Source organism: Nicotiana tabacum, chromosome 2 (assembly GCF_000715075.1).
Source record: "Nicotiana tabacum cultivar K326 chromosome 2, ASM71507v2, whole genome shotgun sequence".
Lineage (NCBI taxonomy): Eukaryota > Viridiplantae > Streptophyta > Magnoliopsida > Solanales > Solanaceae > Nicotiana > Nicotiana tabacum.
In genome coordinates, this window is record NC_134081.1 from 80,105,207 (window position 1) to 80,118,558 (window position 13,352).

At 36.6% G+C, this 13,352-nt stretch overlaps 3 protein-coding genes across 8 annotated transcripts; 2 read left to right on the plus strand and 1 right to left on the minus strand.

Moving 5' to 3' along the window:
- The first annotated feature begins 243 nt into the window (after positions 1–243).
- Positions 244–2,960, plus strand: LOC107831071 (cytochrome P450 716B1). The gene is made up of 4 exons (XM_016658797.2): positions 244–1,038; positions 1,293–1,734; positions 2,176–2,363; positions 2,481–2,960. Exons 1-4 carry the CDS (start codon positions 547–549, stop codon positions 2,784–2,786), a joined length of 1,428 nt encoding a protein of 475 aa, XP_016514283.1. The 5' UTR covers positions 244–546; the 3' UTR covers positions 2,787–2,960.
- A 989-nt stretch (positions 2,961–3,949) lies between these two features.
- Positions 3,950–12,861, minus strand: LOC107831070 (uncharacterized). 6 transcript variants are annotated; one of them, XR_001658274.2, is made up of 11 exons: positions 12,386–12,861; positions 11,134–11,274; positions 10,696–11,061; positions 9,187–9,432; positions 8,166–8,258; positions 7,664–7,864; positions 6,778–7,027; positions 5,574–5,635; positions 5,437–5,482; positions 4,915–5,201; positions 3,950–4,781 (listed from the first exon to the last, which is right to left on the minus strand). XR_001658274.2 is itself a non-coding variant. In XM_016658796.2 (7 exons), exons 1-7 carry the CDS (start codon positions 12,698–12,700, stop codon positions 6,812–6,814), a joined length of 1,578 nt encoding a protein of 525 aa, XP_016514282.1. In that variant the 5' UTR covers positions 12,701–12,861; the 3' UTR covers positions 6,483–6,811. The 6 variants fall into 6 exon arrangements, 1 of the variants encoding a protein (XP_016514282.1); XR_001658273.2 differs by having other exon boundaries at positions 4,028–4,781; positions 5,368–5,482; XR_012701499.1 differs by having other exon boundaries at positions 4,028–4,781; positions 5,574–5,851.
- On the plus strand, positions 4,315–6,066 carry LOC107831068 (cytochrome P450 716B1-like). The gene is made up of 4 exons (XM_075227011.1): positions 4,315–4,806; positions 4,889–5,330; positions 5,407–5,594; positions 5,710–6,066. Exons 1-4 carry the CDS (start codon positions 4,315–4,317, stop codon positions 6,064–6,066), a joined length of 1,479 nt encoding a protein of 492 aa, XP_075083112.1.
- Positions 12,862–13,352: the final 491 nt, after the last annotated feature.

Genomic DNA, 13,352 nt, shown 5'->3' on the forward strand with positions numbered 1-13,352 from the left:
TGTGTAGATCACAAGTAGTACTAATTAAGAGTGTGTTTGGTACGAAGTAAAATATTTTCTTAAAAAATCAGTGATTTTCTTACTTATTTTATGGTGTTTGGTTAGGTAGCTGAAAATATTTTTTGAAAAATATATAATTTAGGCAAGAACTATTAGAGACAAAATAAGTAATGCGAGGAAGGTGGTAGGTTGGGATCTAGGGGCCGGGTGGGTGGCGAAGGATAGACGAAATGAGGCTCAGATTTGTCGCCACAAACAATTAGGCACATGAAATATTAAAAGTATCAACTAAAATTAACAAAGCTTAAAAATTACTCCCACGTTTTACGAAAAAAAATTCTTTCTGGACATTGAGAAGACACCATCCACAAAAAGAAAGTATAGTTTGATATCTCTAAATAAGGCATATTTTTGTCTCAAGATACCAATGGAGCTAAGATACCTTTCCAGAAACCAACAAAGTCAACTACACAGAAACATTATAAATCTCTGAAATTTGCAGTATAAATTCTTTGCCTCTAAGCTCATTTGCTTTTTATCTCAATAATGAACATTACCTTAATTCTTCTCCTATTTCTTGTCCCAATCTTCCTCCTCTTCGTTCGGAAGAGAAGAACATCGAAAAGAGTTCCACCAGGATCACTTGGATTACCAATCATCGGTCAAAGCCTTGGCTTGCTAAGGGCAATGAGAGCGAATACAGCAGAGAAATGGCTTGAGGAAAAAGTCCAAAAATATGGCCCTATCTCAAAATTAAGCCTCTTTGGCAAACCCACTGTATTCATTTATGGACAGGCTGCTAACAAGTTTCTATTCACTAGTGATGGCACTGTCCTCAGTAATGCACAAACACAATCAATCAAGATGATTCTAGGAGATCGCTGCCTTTTAGAACTCAACGGTGAAGATCATAAGCGCGTTAGAGCTGCTCTTGTATCATTCTTGAAGCCAGAAAGTCTGAAGCTTTATGTTGGAAAGATGGAAGAAGAAGTCAGAATTCATCTTCAGAAGCACTGGAAAGACAACCAAATAGTTAAGGTATGCCACAAACAGAGGCGGAACCATGATTTGAAACTTATGAGTTCGGTATTCTAATTCTTTTAAGTTACTAAATCAATAATTTGTACATAATTCAATAATTTATTAAGACAATGGACAAAAGTTACAGGGTTCAGCGAACCCGTATCTTTAGGGCTAGCTCCGCCCTCACAGACCCTCGTACTATAATTGTTACCTGCATTAAGCTTAGGCATTAACAACTGACTTCTGTATATGGTGTTGATTGATAATAGGTCTTACCTTTGATGAAGACACTCACCTTCGACATTGTTTGCTCTCTCCTTTTCGGGCTTGAATGTGGAACACGAAGAGACCAAATGGTTCACTGCTTCGAGCGGATGATGGAAGGAATGTGGTCAATCCCTATAAACTTGCCATTTACACGCTTCAACCGCAGCCTCAAGGCAAGCACAGATCTCCGGAAAATGCTGCAGCAGATTCTATGTGAGAAGCGCTATGCGTTTGAGCACAATTCAGCTTCATCCCACCAGGACCTCATCACCTGTTTGCTCAGCATCCGCGGAGAGAACAACAAAGAACTTTTATCTGAAAAAGAGATGATTCACAATATCACACTAATTATGGCTGCTGGACATGACACTTCATCCATCTTGATAACCTTTATGATAAGAGTTTTAGCTAATCATCCCAACATCTATGCCTCTGTCCTTAAAGGTAAGAACTAAGAACTCCTCTGAATTTCGTTCTGAGTTAGTCGTTCTATGCTTTGGGCTTAATTTCACGTATGGTCACTGAACTTTACCCAATTATAACAATAAAGTTGCGAAACTACTTTTTGTCACACTAAAGCAACTGAACTTTACTCACTATAACATAACAGTAAAGTCACTAAACTATTTTTCCGTATTAAAGTAACTATACTTTACCCATTATAATAGTAATGTCACAAAACTTTACCGATTATTATAGTAAATTCACCTTGACAGGTATGTTTTGTCGTTACCGTGGATAAAGATTACTAGCTTTACTATTATAGTGGATAAAATTTAGTTACTCTCAATGTGACAGAAGATAGTTTTGTGACTTTACTGTGACCACGCATGAAATTAAGCCTATGCTTTACGGCTTCCCTGAATAAGCTCCGTGAGTTCACAGAACAAGAAGAGATTGCACAAAGTAAGTTACCAGGAGAGTCCCTAACTTGGGAAGACCTCGGCAAGATGAAGTATACCTGGAGAGTGGCAATGGAGACACTCCGAATGGTTCCTCCGGTTTTTGGAGGTTTCAGGCAGGCTGTAAAGGACATTGAGTACGGAGGCTACCTCATTCCTAAAGGATGGCAAGTAAGATCAAGATCCTCTGTCTTTGAACTTCCATTCTTCAATACACAATTTTGATAGCCTTTTGTTTCCCTATCATATCTGATCAAAAGTTAACCACTGATTAACGGCTGCACGTAGATATTCTGGGTAACAGCAAAGACACACATGGATAGCAGCATTTTCCAAGAACCAGAGAAATTTGATCCAGCGCACTTTGAGAACCAAGCAACGTTGCCCCCTTACAACTATATTGCATTCGGAGGGGGAGCCCGTGTATGTCCTGGTTACGAGTTTGCAAAGATTGAAACTTTGGTAACAATCCATTACTTAGTAAGGCATTTCACATGGAAACTATGCTGTATAGAGGATACCTTCAGCAGGGATCCAATGCCAACACCAAATCAAGGTCTTCCCATCCAAATAATTCCCAAGAAACCTCTCTAATTCAATGAATTAATCCTTGGCTTGGAGCTGTACAACTTTAGAATAGAAAGTTGAAGGCTAAAATTTGGACGTGAAAGATTAATGAAGTTGTAATTGACATAAAACTTCATCCTTTCTCCTTATTCCAATGTATTCTGCATTTGGGTAATTTATTTGAAAAATGTTTTGGGGTTAGAGAACTTTACCATGGAAAAATAAGTGCGGATCTCTAAAGTTTTGCAGGCAGAACATGAGCAGCTAATATTGACTTTTTATACCAAGTCTCATCCGTATGAACAAGTTCTTTTGGATTTCTTCCCTAAATCTCATGCAATATAAAGCTAACTTAACAAACACGAGCAACTTGTCAAGCAAACACTATGTCCTGTACAACATTGAAGAAGCATTTTAAAGACAAAACTTTGTACACGAATTCTAAAATAAGATATATGGCCTTATGCATCCTATGCAATTGTATAACACCACCACGAACTCATGGGTGAAAAATTAATATGCAATTTACAGGGAAAAATAGGGAAAACATTGTTAACAACCTTGAGATTTGTAATAAATACAGAAGTGTTCGGCCTTCTCATCTAAAAGCTTAAGCCAAAGAAGGCATTTGAAAAATTTGGCCATTTAGCGTCCAATAGTGATTGGCCTTATGTTTTTTCTTTATAAAAAAATTGTTTCTATTACATTGGGGAATCAGGAAGGAGAAAGAGGACAGTGAGAATTGAACTTATTGCGTTGAGAGACTTTCAGTAGTACCACATTACACTGTAAGACTTGGTGGTAGGTCTCCTTATGCTTCATTTTACCTCTTCAACATTTTTTAAATAATTCACCAATAGGTGATTTCTATTTATTATGACGAAGAACACAATGCAGAATCAAATTAGACCAAAATCTTTTCAGTATTTGTTCGCTTGTTTGACAGCATTTATGTGGGAGAGCTTGCTAACAGAATAGAAGTCCTGTGGTTGTTAAGTCTATTTTAGGAAATTGAACGAGAAACTGGGATTACCGCTACTTAAATTACATTTTTTAAACCAAAATATGAAGAAAAATGATGTAGAAGAGTAAGTCTGTTTAGCTAAATATAGCTCAAAACAAGCAGAAATGCCTTCACTTGCTTGGTGAAAGTGGATTCCCATTGAGTAGAAACATATAAATGGTAGTTTGCATAATGGAAAGATTCCTCATTTAATAAGAACGATAGTCAATGAACACAAGCAGATCCTTCCAGCCACGCAACCTAATAAAGATCATCGCCACTTTTGTCACATTATTGATTTGGACAACTTGTTTTTAATAGAAAACCGAACACAACAGTTAATGTTTACAAAACACTATTCTCTTTGGACATGTCGCTCGAGTTAGACACCACAATCCACAATCATATAGGAGAGTATAACTTGGTATCTCAAGATGGGGCATATTCTTGTTTCAGGATACCATTATGGAGCTAAGATATCTCACCAATTACCAGTAAGAAGATCATATAAAATCCTCCTACCTCTAAGCTCTTTCCCTTTATACCTCAATCATGAACATTATCTTAACTATTTTCCTATTTCTTTTCCCAGTCTTCCTCCTCTTTGTTCGGAGGGGAAGACCATCAAAAAGGGTTCCACCAGGATCCCTTGGATTACCGATCATCGGCCAAAGCCTTGGCATGCTAAGGGCAATGAGAACCAACACAGCAGAGAAATGGCTTGAGGAAAGAGTTCAAAAATATGGTCCTATCTCAAAGTTAAGCCTCTTTGGCAAACCCACTGTATTCATTTATGGACAGGCAGCTAACAAGTTTATATTTACCAGTGATGGCTCTGTCCTCAGTAACCAGCAGACACGATCAGTCAAGATGATTCTGGGCGAGCGTTGCCTTTTGGAACTCAATGGTGAAGATCATAAACGGGTTAGAGATGCTCTGGTATCATTCTTGAAGCCAGATTTTTTGAAGCGTTATGTTGGAAAGATGGAAGAAGAAGTCAGAATCCACCTTGAGACTTACTGGAAAGGCAAGCAAATAGTTAAGGTTTGTCAAGTATACCTGTAATATTCTTGCATACAAAAATAGACATTTACAACTAATTTTCGTGTATGGTATTTGATGGTAGGCATTGCCTCTAATGAAGACACTCACCTTCGACATTATTTGCTCTCTCCTTTTCGGGCTTGAAAGTGGAGCGCGAAGAGACCAACTGGTTCAGTATTTCCAGTGGATGATAGAAGGGATGTGGTCAATCCCCATAAACTTTCCCTTTACACGTTTCAACCGCAGCCTCAAGGCAAGCAAAGATGTCCAGAAAATGCTGAAACAACTTATTCGCGAGAAACAGTATGAGTTTGAGAACAACTTAGCTTCATCCCACCAGGACCTCATCACCTGCTTGCTCAGCATCCGTGGAGAGAACAACCAACAACTTATATCTGAAAATGAGATCATTCACAATGTCATGCTTATCATGGTTGCTGGACATGACACTTCATCCGTCCTGATAACTTTCATAGTAAGACTTTTAGCAAACAATCCCAACATTCATGCAGCTGTCCTTAAAGGTAAGAACCCCTCTGAATGTCATGTGAGTCATTCTACCTTTCGAGTTTCTTCTAAAGTAGCTTGGCGGAAGTACAGAACAAGAAGAGATTGCACAGAGTAAGTCACCTGGGGAGTCCTTAACTTGGGAAGACCTTGGCAAGATGAAGTATACCTGGAGAGTGGCAATGGAGACGATGAGAATATTCCCTCCCATTTTTGGAGGCTTCAGGCAAACTGTAAAAGACATTGAGTACAGAGGCTACCTCATTCCTAAAGGATGGCAAGTAAGATCAGAATCCCCATCTTTGATCTTCCATTCATCAACCTGTTAATTTTGTTTTTTTTTAATTTCTGATTGGCATAATCCAAAGTTAACCCCTGCCTAATGACTGTACATAGATATTCTGGGTAACGGTTAAAACACACATGGATAGCAGCATTTTCCAAGAACCAGAAAAATTTGATCCAGCACGCTTTGAGAACCCAGGATCCTTGCCTCCTTACAACTTTGTTCCATTTGGAGGGGGAGCCCGCATATGTCCTGGATACGAGTTTGCAAAGATTGAAACCTTGGTCACAATCCATTACCTAGTAACACATTTCACATGGAAGCTATGCTGTACAGATGATTTCTTCAGCAGGGACCCAATGCCAGCACCAACTCAAGGACTTCCCATTCAAATAATTCCCAGGAATCTCCCTAATTCAACAAATTTAATCCTACATGCTTCTCCAAGAGGCAGCAGAGTTTTGTAACCCTCACAAACTCCTAAGGAGAATACTCCCTATATTATGATGTATTCATGTTAAAAAATGTACACTTTAAGGTCTGACCATCCAGCCACATTTACTGAAATATTCGAAATTTGAGGGCTAAACGTTGGATGTGAAAAATTGAAACTTTAGACATGCATAAGCAAGATTCTCCATTTTTTAAAATTGGAATATTTTTCTAGATTCAGAGTTTACAGCTAAAATTTATACAACCTTTTTCCTTTTTTGAAACTTGAAGGCTAAAAATTGGATGTGAAAAATGAAAATTTTCACGGTCATATTTTAGCACTTATTAGTCCTTCTAAACTATGTAATTTGATTCTCGGGCAACTTTTCGAAATTTGGGGTTTAGCGTTAAGATAACTCTACAATGGAAAGTTGAGAGAAGATCTCTAAGGTTTTAAGGCAGAAAGAAACAACTAATATTCACTTTTAATACCAACTCTTTTCCACATGTACAAGTTCTTTGGGATTCATTTTCCAAAGATCGTTCAGTATATATCTAAATAAAAACGAGGAACTTGTCAAGCTAGCATTCTGGCCTGTGCAACTTTCAAGAAGCACTGAAAGACCAAACTTTGTACAAACTCTTAAATAAGAGCAACATATATGTCCATCAGCAAACTATGTACCTAGGGAATTGTACAGCAACTTGAGAACTGATGAGCGAAGAATTATATGCAACATGCTAACCTCTGATAATTACAAGGAAGATGGGAAACTCTTGTCAACAACCTTGAGGTCTGTAATATTTCGGAGGCATAGATGGACATCTTTCATTCATATGGGGGTATAGATCCATACTATTGTATCCAGGTAGTTCCATCCGGTACTTTCCTCGAATTTGACAGAAAGGAAGCTTCACACTGTCATCTGCATTGCACCACTTCGGTAACCGACTTGAATTGGTCTCGAAAAACTTGAGAGAGTAAGCATCTTTTATCTGCACTCCCAGCAATAAATACATTACTTTTCAAACTCTAGAAGTTGAATCCAACATGAGACTTCCATGTGTTTTTCAATGAGATGAACCACCAGGCTCCAACATCCAACAGAAAACAAGTAATGCAAGAATTGTAGTTTTCTTTTTTCCCGATGATCAAAAATTGATGCAATAGTTTCACAAACACAAGAAACTTTAACATAGATCATAGAAGATTTGGATAACTTTCCAAGAATTGAAATACTTCTGGTTAAAATTTGGTCCCTTATACATTTTTGGAATTAAGATACTGAAAGGTATGCAAGAGTACAGTAAAAAGTTTTCTATTTTAGGGAAGTGGAAAATGGACACAATGTTTAGACAACCCCAAACAATTAAGTACAAAAGTTTATTTGGAACTTAAAATAATTGGAGCAAGACGAAAATATATATTTAGTAGGGATGTAAAGAATAATAGGAATAACGAGCGAAAGATGCCTCGCTACAGATGCAGACATGTGACCCCACCCCCACCCCCCCAAAAAAAAGAACCGTCACCCCACTTGAAAAAAAGCAGCTTCAGGTTCATCTAAGTACATACCATGCAAATGCCCTGAAAACCAACTGAAAAGTGGAAAATAAAGAATACGAACTCACCGTGAATTCTGTAACCTGAATTGAGCTTGCAAGTTCACCAAATAATCCTGCTTCCTTGTACATTTCAAGAATGAAAGCAACACATGATGTTGACTTTCCATCACTATAAACCCAATCATCCTTCTCTGGAATAGTCAACAATTCAGCAAAAGAGGATCCACGCTTTTCAACTTCCACAAGAACATCAGGAAGACTAAGGTTCTGCATGGAACAAAATGGATCAGCATGTAGTACTATATTTTATCAAGTGCATGATAGAGGTCTGCACTAATTTATCAATTTTGCTTGAGATATCAGAGAGTTAACAAAGCAAAGTACATTTTCCGTGTAACAATGGTTTTATGTCATCAACCTTAGTAAATACAGTATCTGATCTGCTTTAAATTAGTTACTAAATGGAAAAAAATAGTATCCAATCAGCTGCTTTAACAGTGTTTTTGTCCACTATTTTGTTCTCAACAAACAGAGGCATCTCATGAATGTGATCATACAAATACATAACCTGAGTTCCGAGTCGCTTGTTCAAGGCTTCATTCCACATGTTAGAAGCATACGCAGGCTGTAATTGGTTCCAAACAGTCATGACAGAAGCAACCTGCACCACACATCACTAAAACATCAGCAACAATTACATAAAAAAACAGGTTAAGTTTCAATTCAGGAAAAACATTTATTAAGCTTTTTTTAAATTTTAATACGAATAGGAGCGACAAAGAGCTGAATCTCAGCGGATCATGGTAGCAAGGCCACTCTGCCACTTTCAATTTCAATTTGCAGGAATACAGTAGCAGCTATTCAGCACACAAAAACCAACTGCCACGATGACCCACTTTATCTATAAATGCCGGTCATTTTTACTTGCTTAATGCAATTATCCTCTCTTCCCATCCCTCACCCGACATCCTCCTAAATTTCTGATTTCAATTGTCTTTCTCATATTCATAGGGTATCACATAGAGTGATTTCAAGCTCATTCATGACTCTATGGTGCTTCAAGGTTCTTACAACGAAACAAATACCAATTCAGCTCCCACGAGATACTAACCTATCATTTATTCACTTCTTAAGCACATATGCATACTTCGTGGAGTTCTATGGAACACTTGACTCATACAAGAATGTTATAGCAGTCAAATGAAGCTCCAAGAAGAAATTGATGATAACATCAAGTTAAAATTCGAATGGATACACCTTTATGGAAATCTAGATACTGTTCGATACATGAAACCTGAAGCTGAATGGTCTTGTGTGTGAAATGCATGCATTTACCCAAATACTTCATTTGCCAACATTATTATTTCACTAGCTGAGCAACTAAATCAGCTGGCGTCTATGTTACACGGTCTTCGTACTTATTTTATTTATTTGTGAGGACATAATTCAGCAAAAGAACAACTGGCTATAGTCGCAAACCAGAGGAATCAGGAAGTAAAGGACCGTATGAAAGAAAACAGCTTCAAAATAATACTGCAAAGTGCAAACACAAAATTGTGAAGACTGTAATATGAAATAACATGCATTACCAGATGAGCATCCAATGGTGAGGGGTAATTTCCGTCAATTGTGTCTATCCAGCTAAATATTAAGTTGTGGTAACCATAAGGTTGGCCATCCATGCTTTTTGCATATTCCCAAGCAGCAGTTTCATTAAACTTGGCACGGAGGTCAGGGTGCAAAGGGAGCAATGCAATATGTGGATTGGAATCATCTTTTGTCAGCTCAAACTCCCACCACTCTTCCCATGGCAATAGAGCAATAACATCTTCTCCCTGAAAGGAAATGTGAAGAATAAAATTGGTGCAAATATGGTTTAGAGATTACGTTACTAAATATATGGCCGTTCATGCTTAAACTTTTTCTTATATCTTCAACCTGCTCACCTCCCTCAATTCCCAAGGTGTCCGGGCCAAGACGAATATCCAGAACTACAGCGTACACACTCAAGTTGTTAACCATGCGCCTTTGGATATTGTGTTGTGTGTATTGCATGCCCACAAGTTGCTACCTAGTTAGAGGTGCTTAAAGTTTGTGCAAATATTGAATAGGGATCATACCTTTTAATATGATACTCATACAACGTGATATTTGAAGTCAACGTTGTAATAGTCATACTAATATCTAAAGTTGTACACTCCAAAATAAGCGTCGCTTGCCAGACCACAATCACGAACTTAGATGCTTTTTTCCCGTTAAGTTTGCTGATTTGAATATCACTCTAATACTTTAATCAATTGTTCCAACATGTAGCACTTTTATCTCTTTCTTTTTCATTTATTAGGAAAAGAACTTTTTATTCCCTAAAAGTTAAATTTTCTATCAATTCTCCTTATTACTTTGGCAAAAATTCAGAATTCCCTGAACATAAGTTCTGAAACGAGAAAGTATGAAAAGAGATAGTGGATAATAGTAGCATAGTATAATAAAGACACCGCAAAATAATACACAAGTAAATAATCTTTATAAACAAAAAAATGGAACTATAAGGATTGCCAAAATTAAAATAATTCTGGCAAAAGTAAAATGCATTCCCTCAAAATAAGGATATAAATGTTTTATTAACATGGACGGAGAAAAGAAGAAAAAAGAAGCGGAAAAGTAATAGTTTTCTATACAGTAAATACAGGAGAAAGTAATATAGAACTACATAATTCCCGTAAACAACAACTGAATGTCTAATAAAAAAATTCTAGCAAGAATAAGTCATGGAACAATTATATTTACTTTGAATCTTGAATTTGAATTCTCAAGGCTGTGATTTCTATATTTGGAGAATGTTAAACGATAGTAGGAGATAAGCAAATGAGAAGTTAATTAATAAGACTAGAGAAGATCATAAAACAATGCTAGCAGCCTAGTACAATGAGAAACAAAAGCAAATTTGCACAGTATGAGAAAATTTTCTCTATCTCCATTATCCTTCTATTCTTCCAGCTCTTTACTGCGTAACCTACTTTGCCCTTGCTCCCCAAGAAAAGAAAGAGTAAATACCAAAGAGTAACATAACGTGAAAACAGAATAGTTTAGAATACTACCTTATCATTCTCATTTCCAGATTCGCCAACCCATAGTTTTCCTTCGGAGTCTCTCAAGCAAACAGCAGAATGGCCAGCATAAGCTCCTGATACCCATTTCTCTAGAGTCTCAAAACCACCCCAGCGACCTCTAATTTTTGATAATGCAAGAAAATCTCCAGAATGTATGTCATCGGTAGTAAGGTTGGTGACCCATGGCTGTGGACGTTTTTCAAATGAAGCGCCCATATGTTTCTTTAGAAAACCAATATTTGAGTTCTCACCCCATCCAGTGTTTGTGAACAAAGGGAGAACATCCCAGAGTGCTGAAAGGGTTCCTAACATTCCTGCTTGCATTAGGAAAATTGAGATACCTTTATGTTTGACCTGTTTCAAATCTATTCCATTAGTCTCATAAATAATGCTTTTAGCTTCATTTAAGTAATGATTGGTACTCACATATTCTAACTCAGCTTGAGACTCCCATTCTTTGACTTCAAGAGTATGTTCACGAGACAATAAATAGTAGTCCCATGTCACACGATATGGGGTTGCAAAGATGTAAAGATCCATACATGTCCAACTGTGTGCATTGCTCACCTGCATAATATTTTAATAGGATTACAATCATTAATATTAGGATAAGTACAAGAATCCCATAGATCAAGCATTGGCTTTAAAATGGGAACTCTTTCCATCCAAGCATTAAAAAGAAGGCACAAAGAGAAGTAAAAAGCAGGTAAAAATTACAATCTACAAGTTGCTTTATCAAACCTATCTCATATACTTATGCAGATAACAAATACTCATCATTAATAATAATGTATACAGATCATGCTTCCCAAAATGTTTTCATTCTCCATAAACACCAATAATGTTGGCATTTACAACATCGCTAAGCACAGTTTCCACTAAATATTACCAGCATAGAATCAATACAAAGACTAAGACTCTATAAAAGATACATCACATCCACAGCCTGCGGCAAAGTTTCAACGAATAACATTAGACAGATATAAGTCAACTTTTAGGCTTCCCATGAAGAGGGTGGAGCAAAATAATCAAGATTAACTTTACTTCCACATGATCTTTTCTATATATTTGGCAACCAATCAACAGATTCTTTTTTGATAACCGTCGTGTCCAGGGCAGCTTGCGCGCACCTCGACTTATTCCACGGGATACCTGCCACCTTCCACCGGCAACAGGTACCAGTTAAGTCTATCCACCAATCAACAGATATTTAATACTAAAAAAAACAGATATTTAATAGCAAAGGATAACTAGGACCAGCTGCAAGGACTTATCTTAGTCAACTAAATTAGGGAATCACCTAGATCAGAATTCACAGTAAATACCAACTCAAAAAATACTTAACATAATCAATGAATCAATCAATTATGCCTCCATCCCAACATATTGTGTTCAGCTGTAGGAATCCTCTATATCCATTCCGCTCCATTTGGGCCCATTTCTTTTCAGTACAAGTATATAATTTGTATTGTAAGGCAAATTATGGGTTCTCTTCTCTTAACTTAGAGGATCTCATATTCATACAAGTCATTAACCATACACCTAATGTAAGTATAACAATAGCAACTAATCCTTATTCAAAAATACAAACACACAAGGAAAAAACTTCTCATAATTCAGACCCATTTTACAAATAGCAAAAAGAAGAAAAAGAAAAGAAAAATAGATAGAGTGAGACCTTAATATGAAGAGTGCCTCCACCAAATTGACTTTGGGACTTATTGTGAAGCTCCAACCAAGCAATATTCTTGTAAAAGCAAGCACCTTTCCACTCCAGTATATTATCTGAAGCAGCCCCAATAAAAGTGGGCATGAGGTCCACAGCACTGTGGAGAGAGTTGAGGATAGGCCAAGAGACCTGTCTTGGTAAAAATGGCAGAATATCCTTTGGATGAAATGGTACTTTGAACCCATCTATCTGCCGCCATGGCAATAAACAGCAGAGGAACAAGAAAGTGATTAATAGGCTGTGATTCTTCAATATAACAGCCATGGCTTTCTTCTGTGGAAGATTCTTTGTTCAATACTATGTTTATTAGGAAAATGGTTGTTCCACATGCTTCTAAGTTCTAACTTTATTTCATTCATTAACTTACAAATAGATATTTCTTTCCAATTTCATTTATTTCGATTTTCTGACCCATCATTTGTTCAGTTTCATTAATTCTTTAATCGATATATATTCCATTTTAATCAATTATGTGTCGTCACTACAATCACAAAATAAGTTTCATAGTTCTGACAAAATTGGTTTTCGTCACTACGTAATAGTGACAGGAAAGACAATTCTGTGAATATTCTTGAATTTGTTGCTTCTTCCTTTTAGCTTTCTAGATGTTTGGTTTAACTTAAAAAAAAGATTCAATTTTTACACATATGAAAAGTATTTTTAAAACTAGTACTTTTAAATACTTCATTGACATTTTATGGAACACATCGCCAAGGATAAAACGATAAATAAGTAAAAGCTTAAAATATAAAAAAGTACATTATTTTTTTAAGAATTAATAAAAACGAAAATATCATATAAAATAAAACAAATGGAATAAGAGAGTTTTTAAAAAAATTAGACACGCTATATCAGTGACTTGCACATTTATGTAATTTCCAATTAGCTGCTTTTTTTTCTTGTGAACGAATAAGCA

Excerpts from the sequence above, each read along its gene's own strand:
- LOC107831071 (XM_016658797.2), top strand. The coding sequence starts at position 547 with ATGAACATTACCTTAATTCTTCTCCTATTTCTTGTCCCAATCTTCCTC. Across the intron at positions 1,735-2,175 it reads CTATGCCTCTGTCCTTAAAG|AACAAGAAGAGATTGCACAA; the intron begins GTAAGAACTAAG and ends GTGAGTTCACAG. Across the intron at positions 2,364-2,480 it reads TCATTCCTAAAGGATGGCAA|ATATTCTGGGTAACAGCAAA; the intron begins GTAAGATCAAGA and ends GGCTGCACGTAG.
- LOC107831068 (XM_075227011.1), top strand. The coding sequence starts at position 4,315 with ATGAACATTATCTTAACTATTTTCCTATTTCTTTTCCCAGTCTTCCTC. Across the intron at positions 4,807-4,888 it reads AAGGCAAGCAAATAGTTAAG|GCATTGCCTCTAATGAAGAC; the intron begins GTTTGTCAAGTA and ends ATTTGATGGTAG. Across the intron at positions 5,331-5,406 it reads TCATGCAGCTGTCCTTAAAG|AACAAGAAGAGATTGCACAG; the intron begins GTAAGAACCCCT and ends GCGGAAGTACAG.
- LOC107831070 (XM_016658796.2), bottom strand. The coding sequence starts at position 12,700 with ATGGCTGTTATATTGAAGAATCACAGCCTATTAATCACTTTCTTGTTC. Across the intron at positions 11,275-12,385 it reads GAGGCACTCTTCATATTAAG|GTGAGCAATGCACACAGTTG; the intron begins GTCTCACTCTAT and ends AATATTATGCAG. Across the intron at positions 9,433-10,695 it reads CTGGAAATGAGAATGATAAG|GGAGAAGATGTTATTGCTCT; the intron begins GTAGTATTCTAA and ends ATTTCCTTTCAG.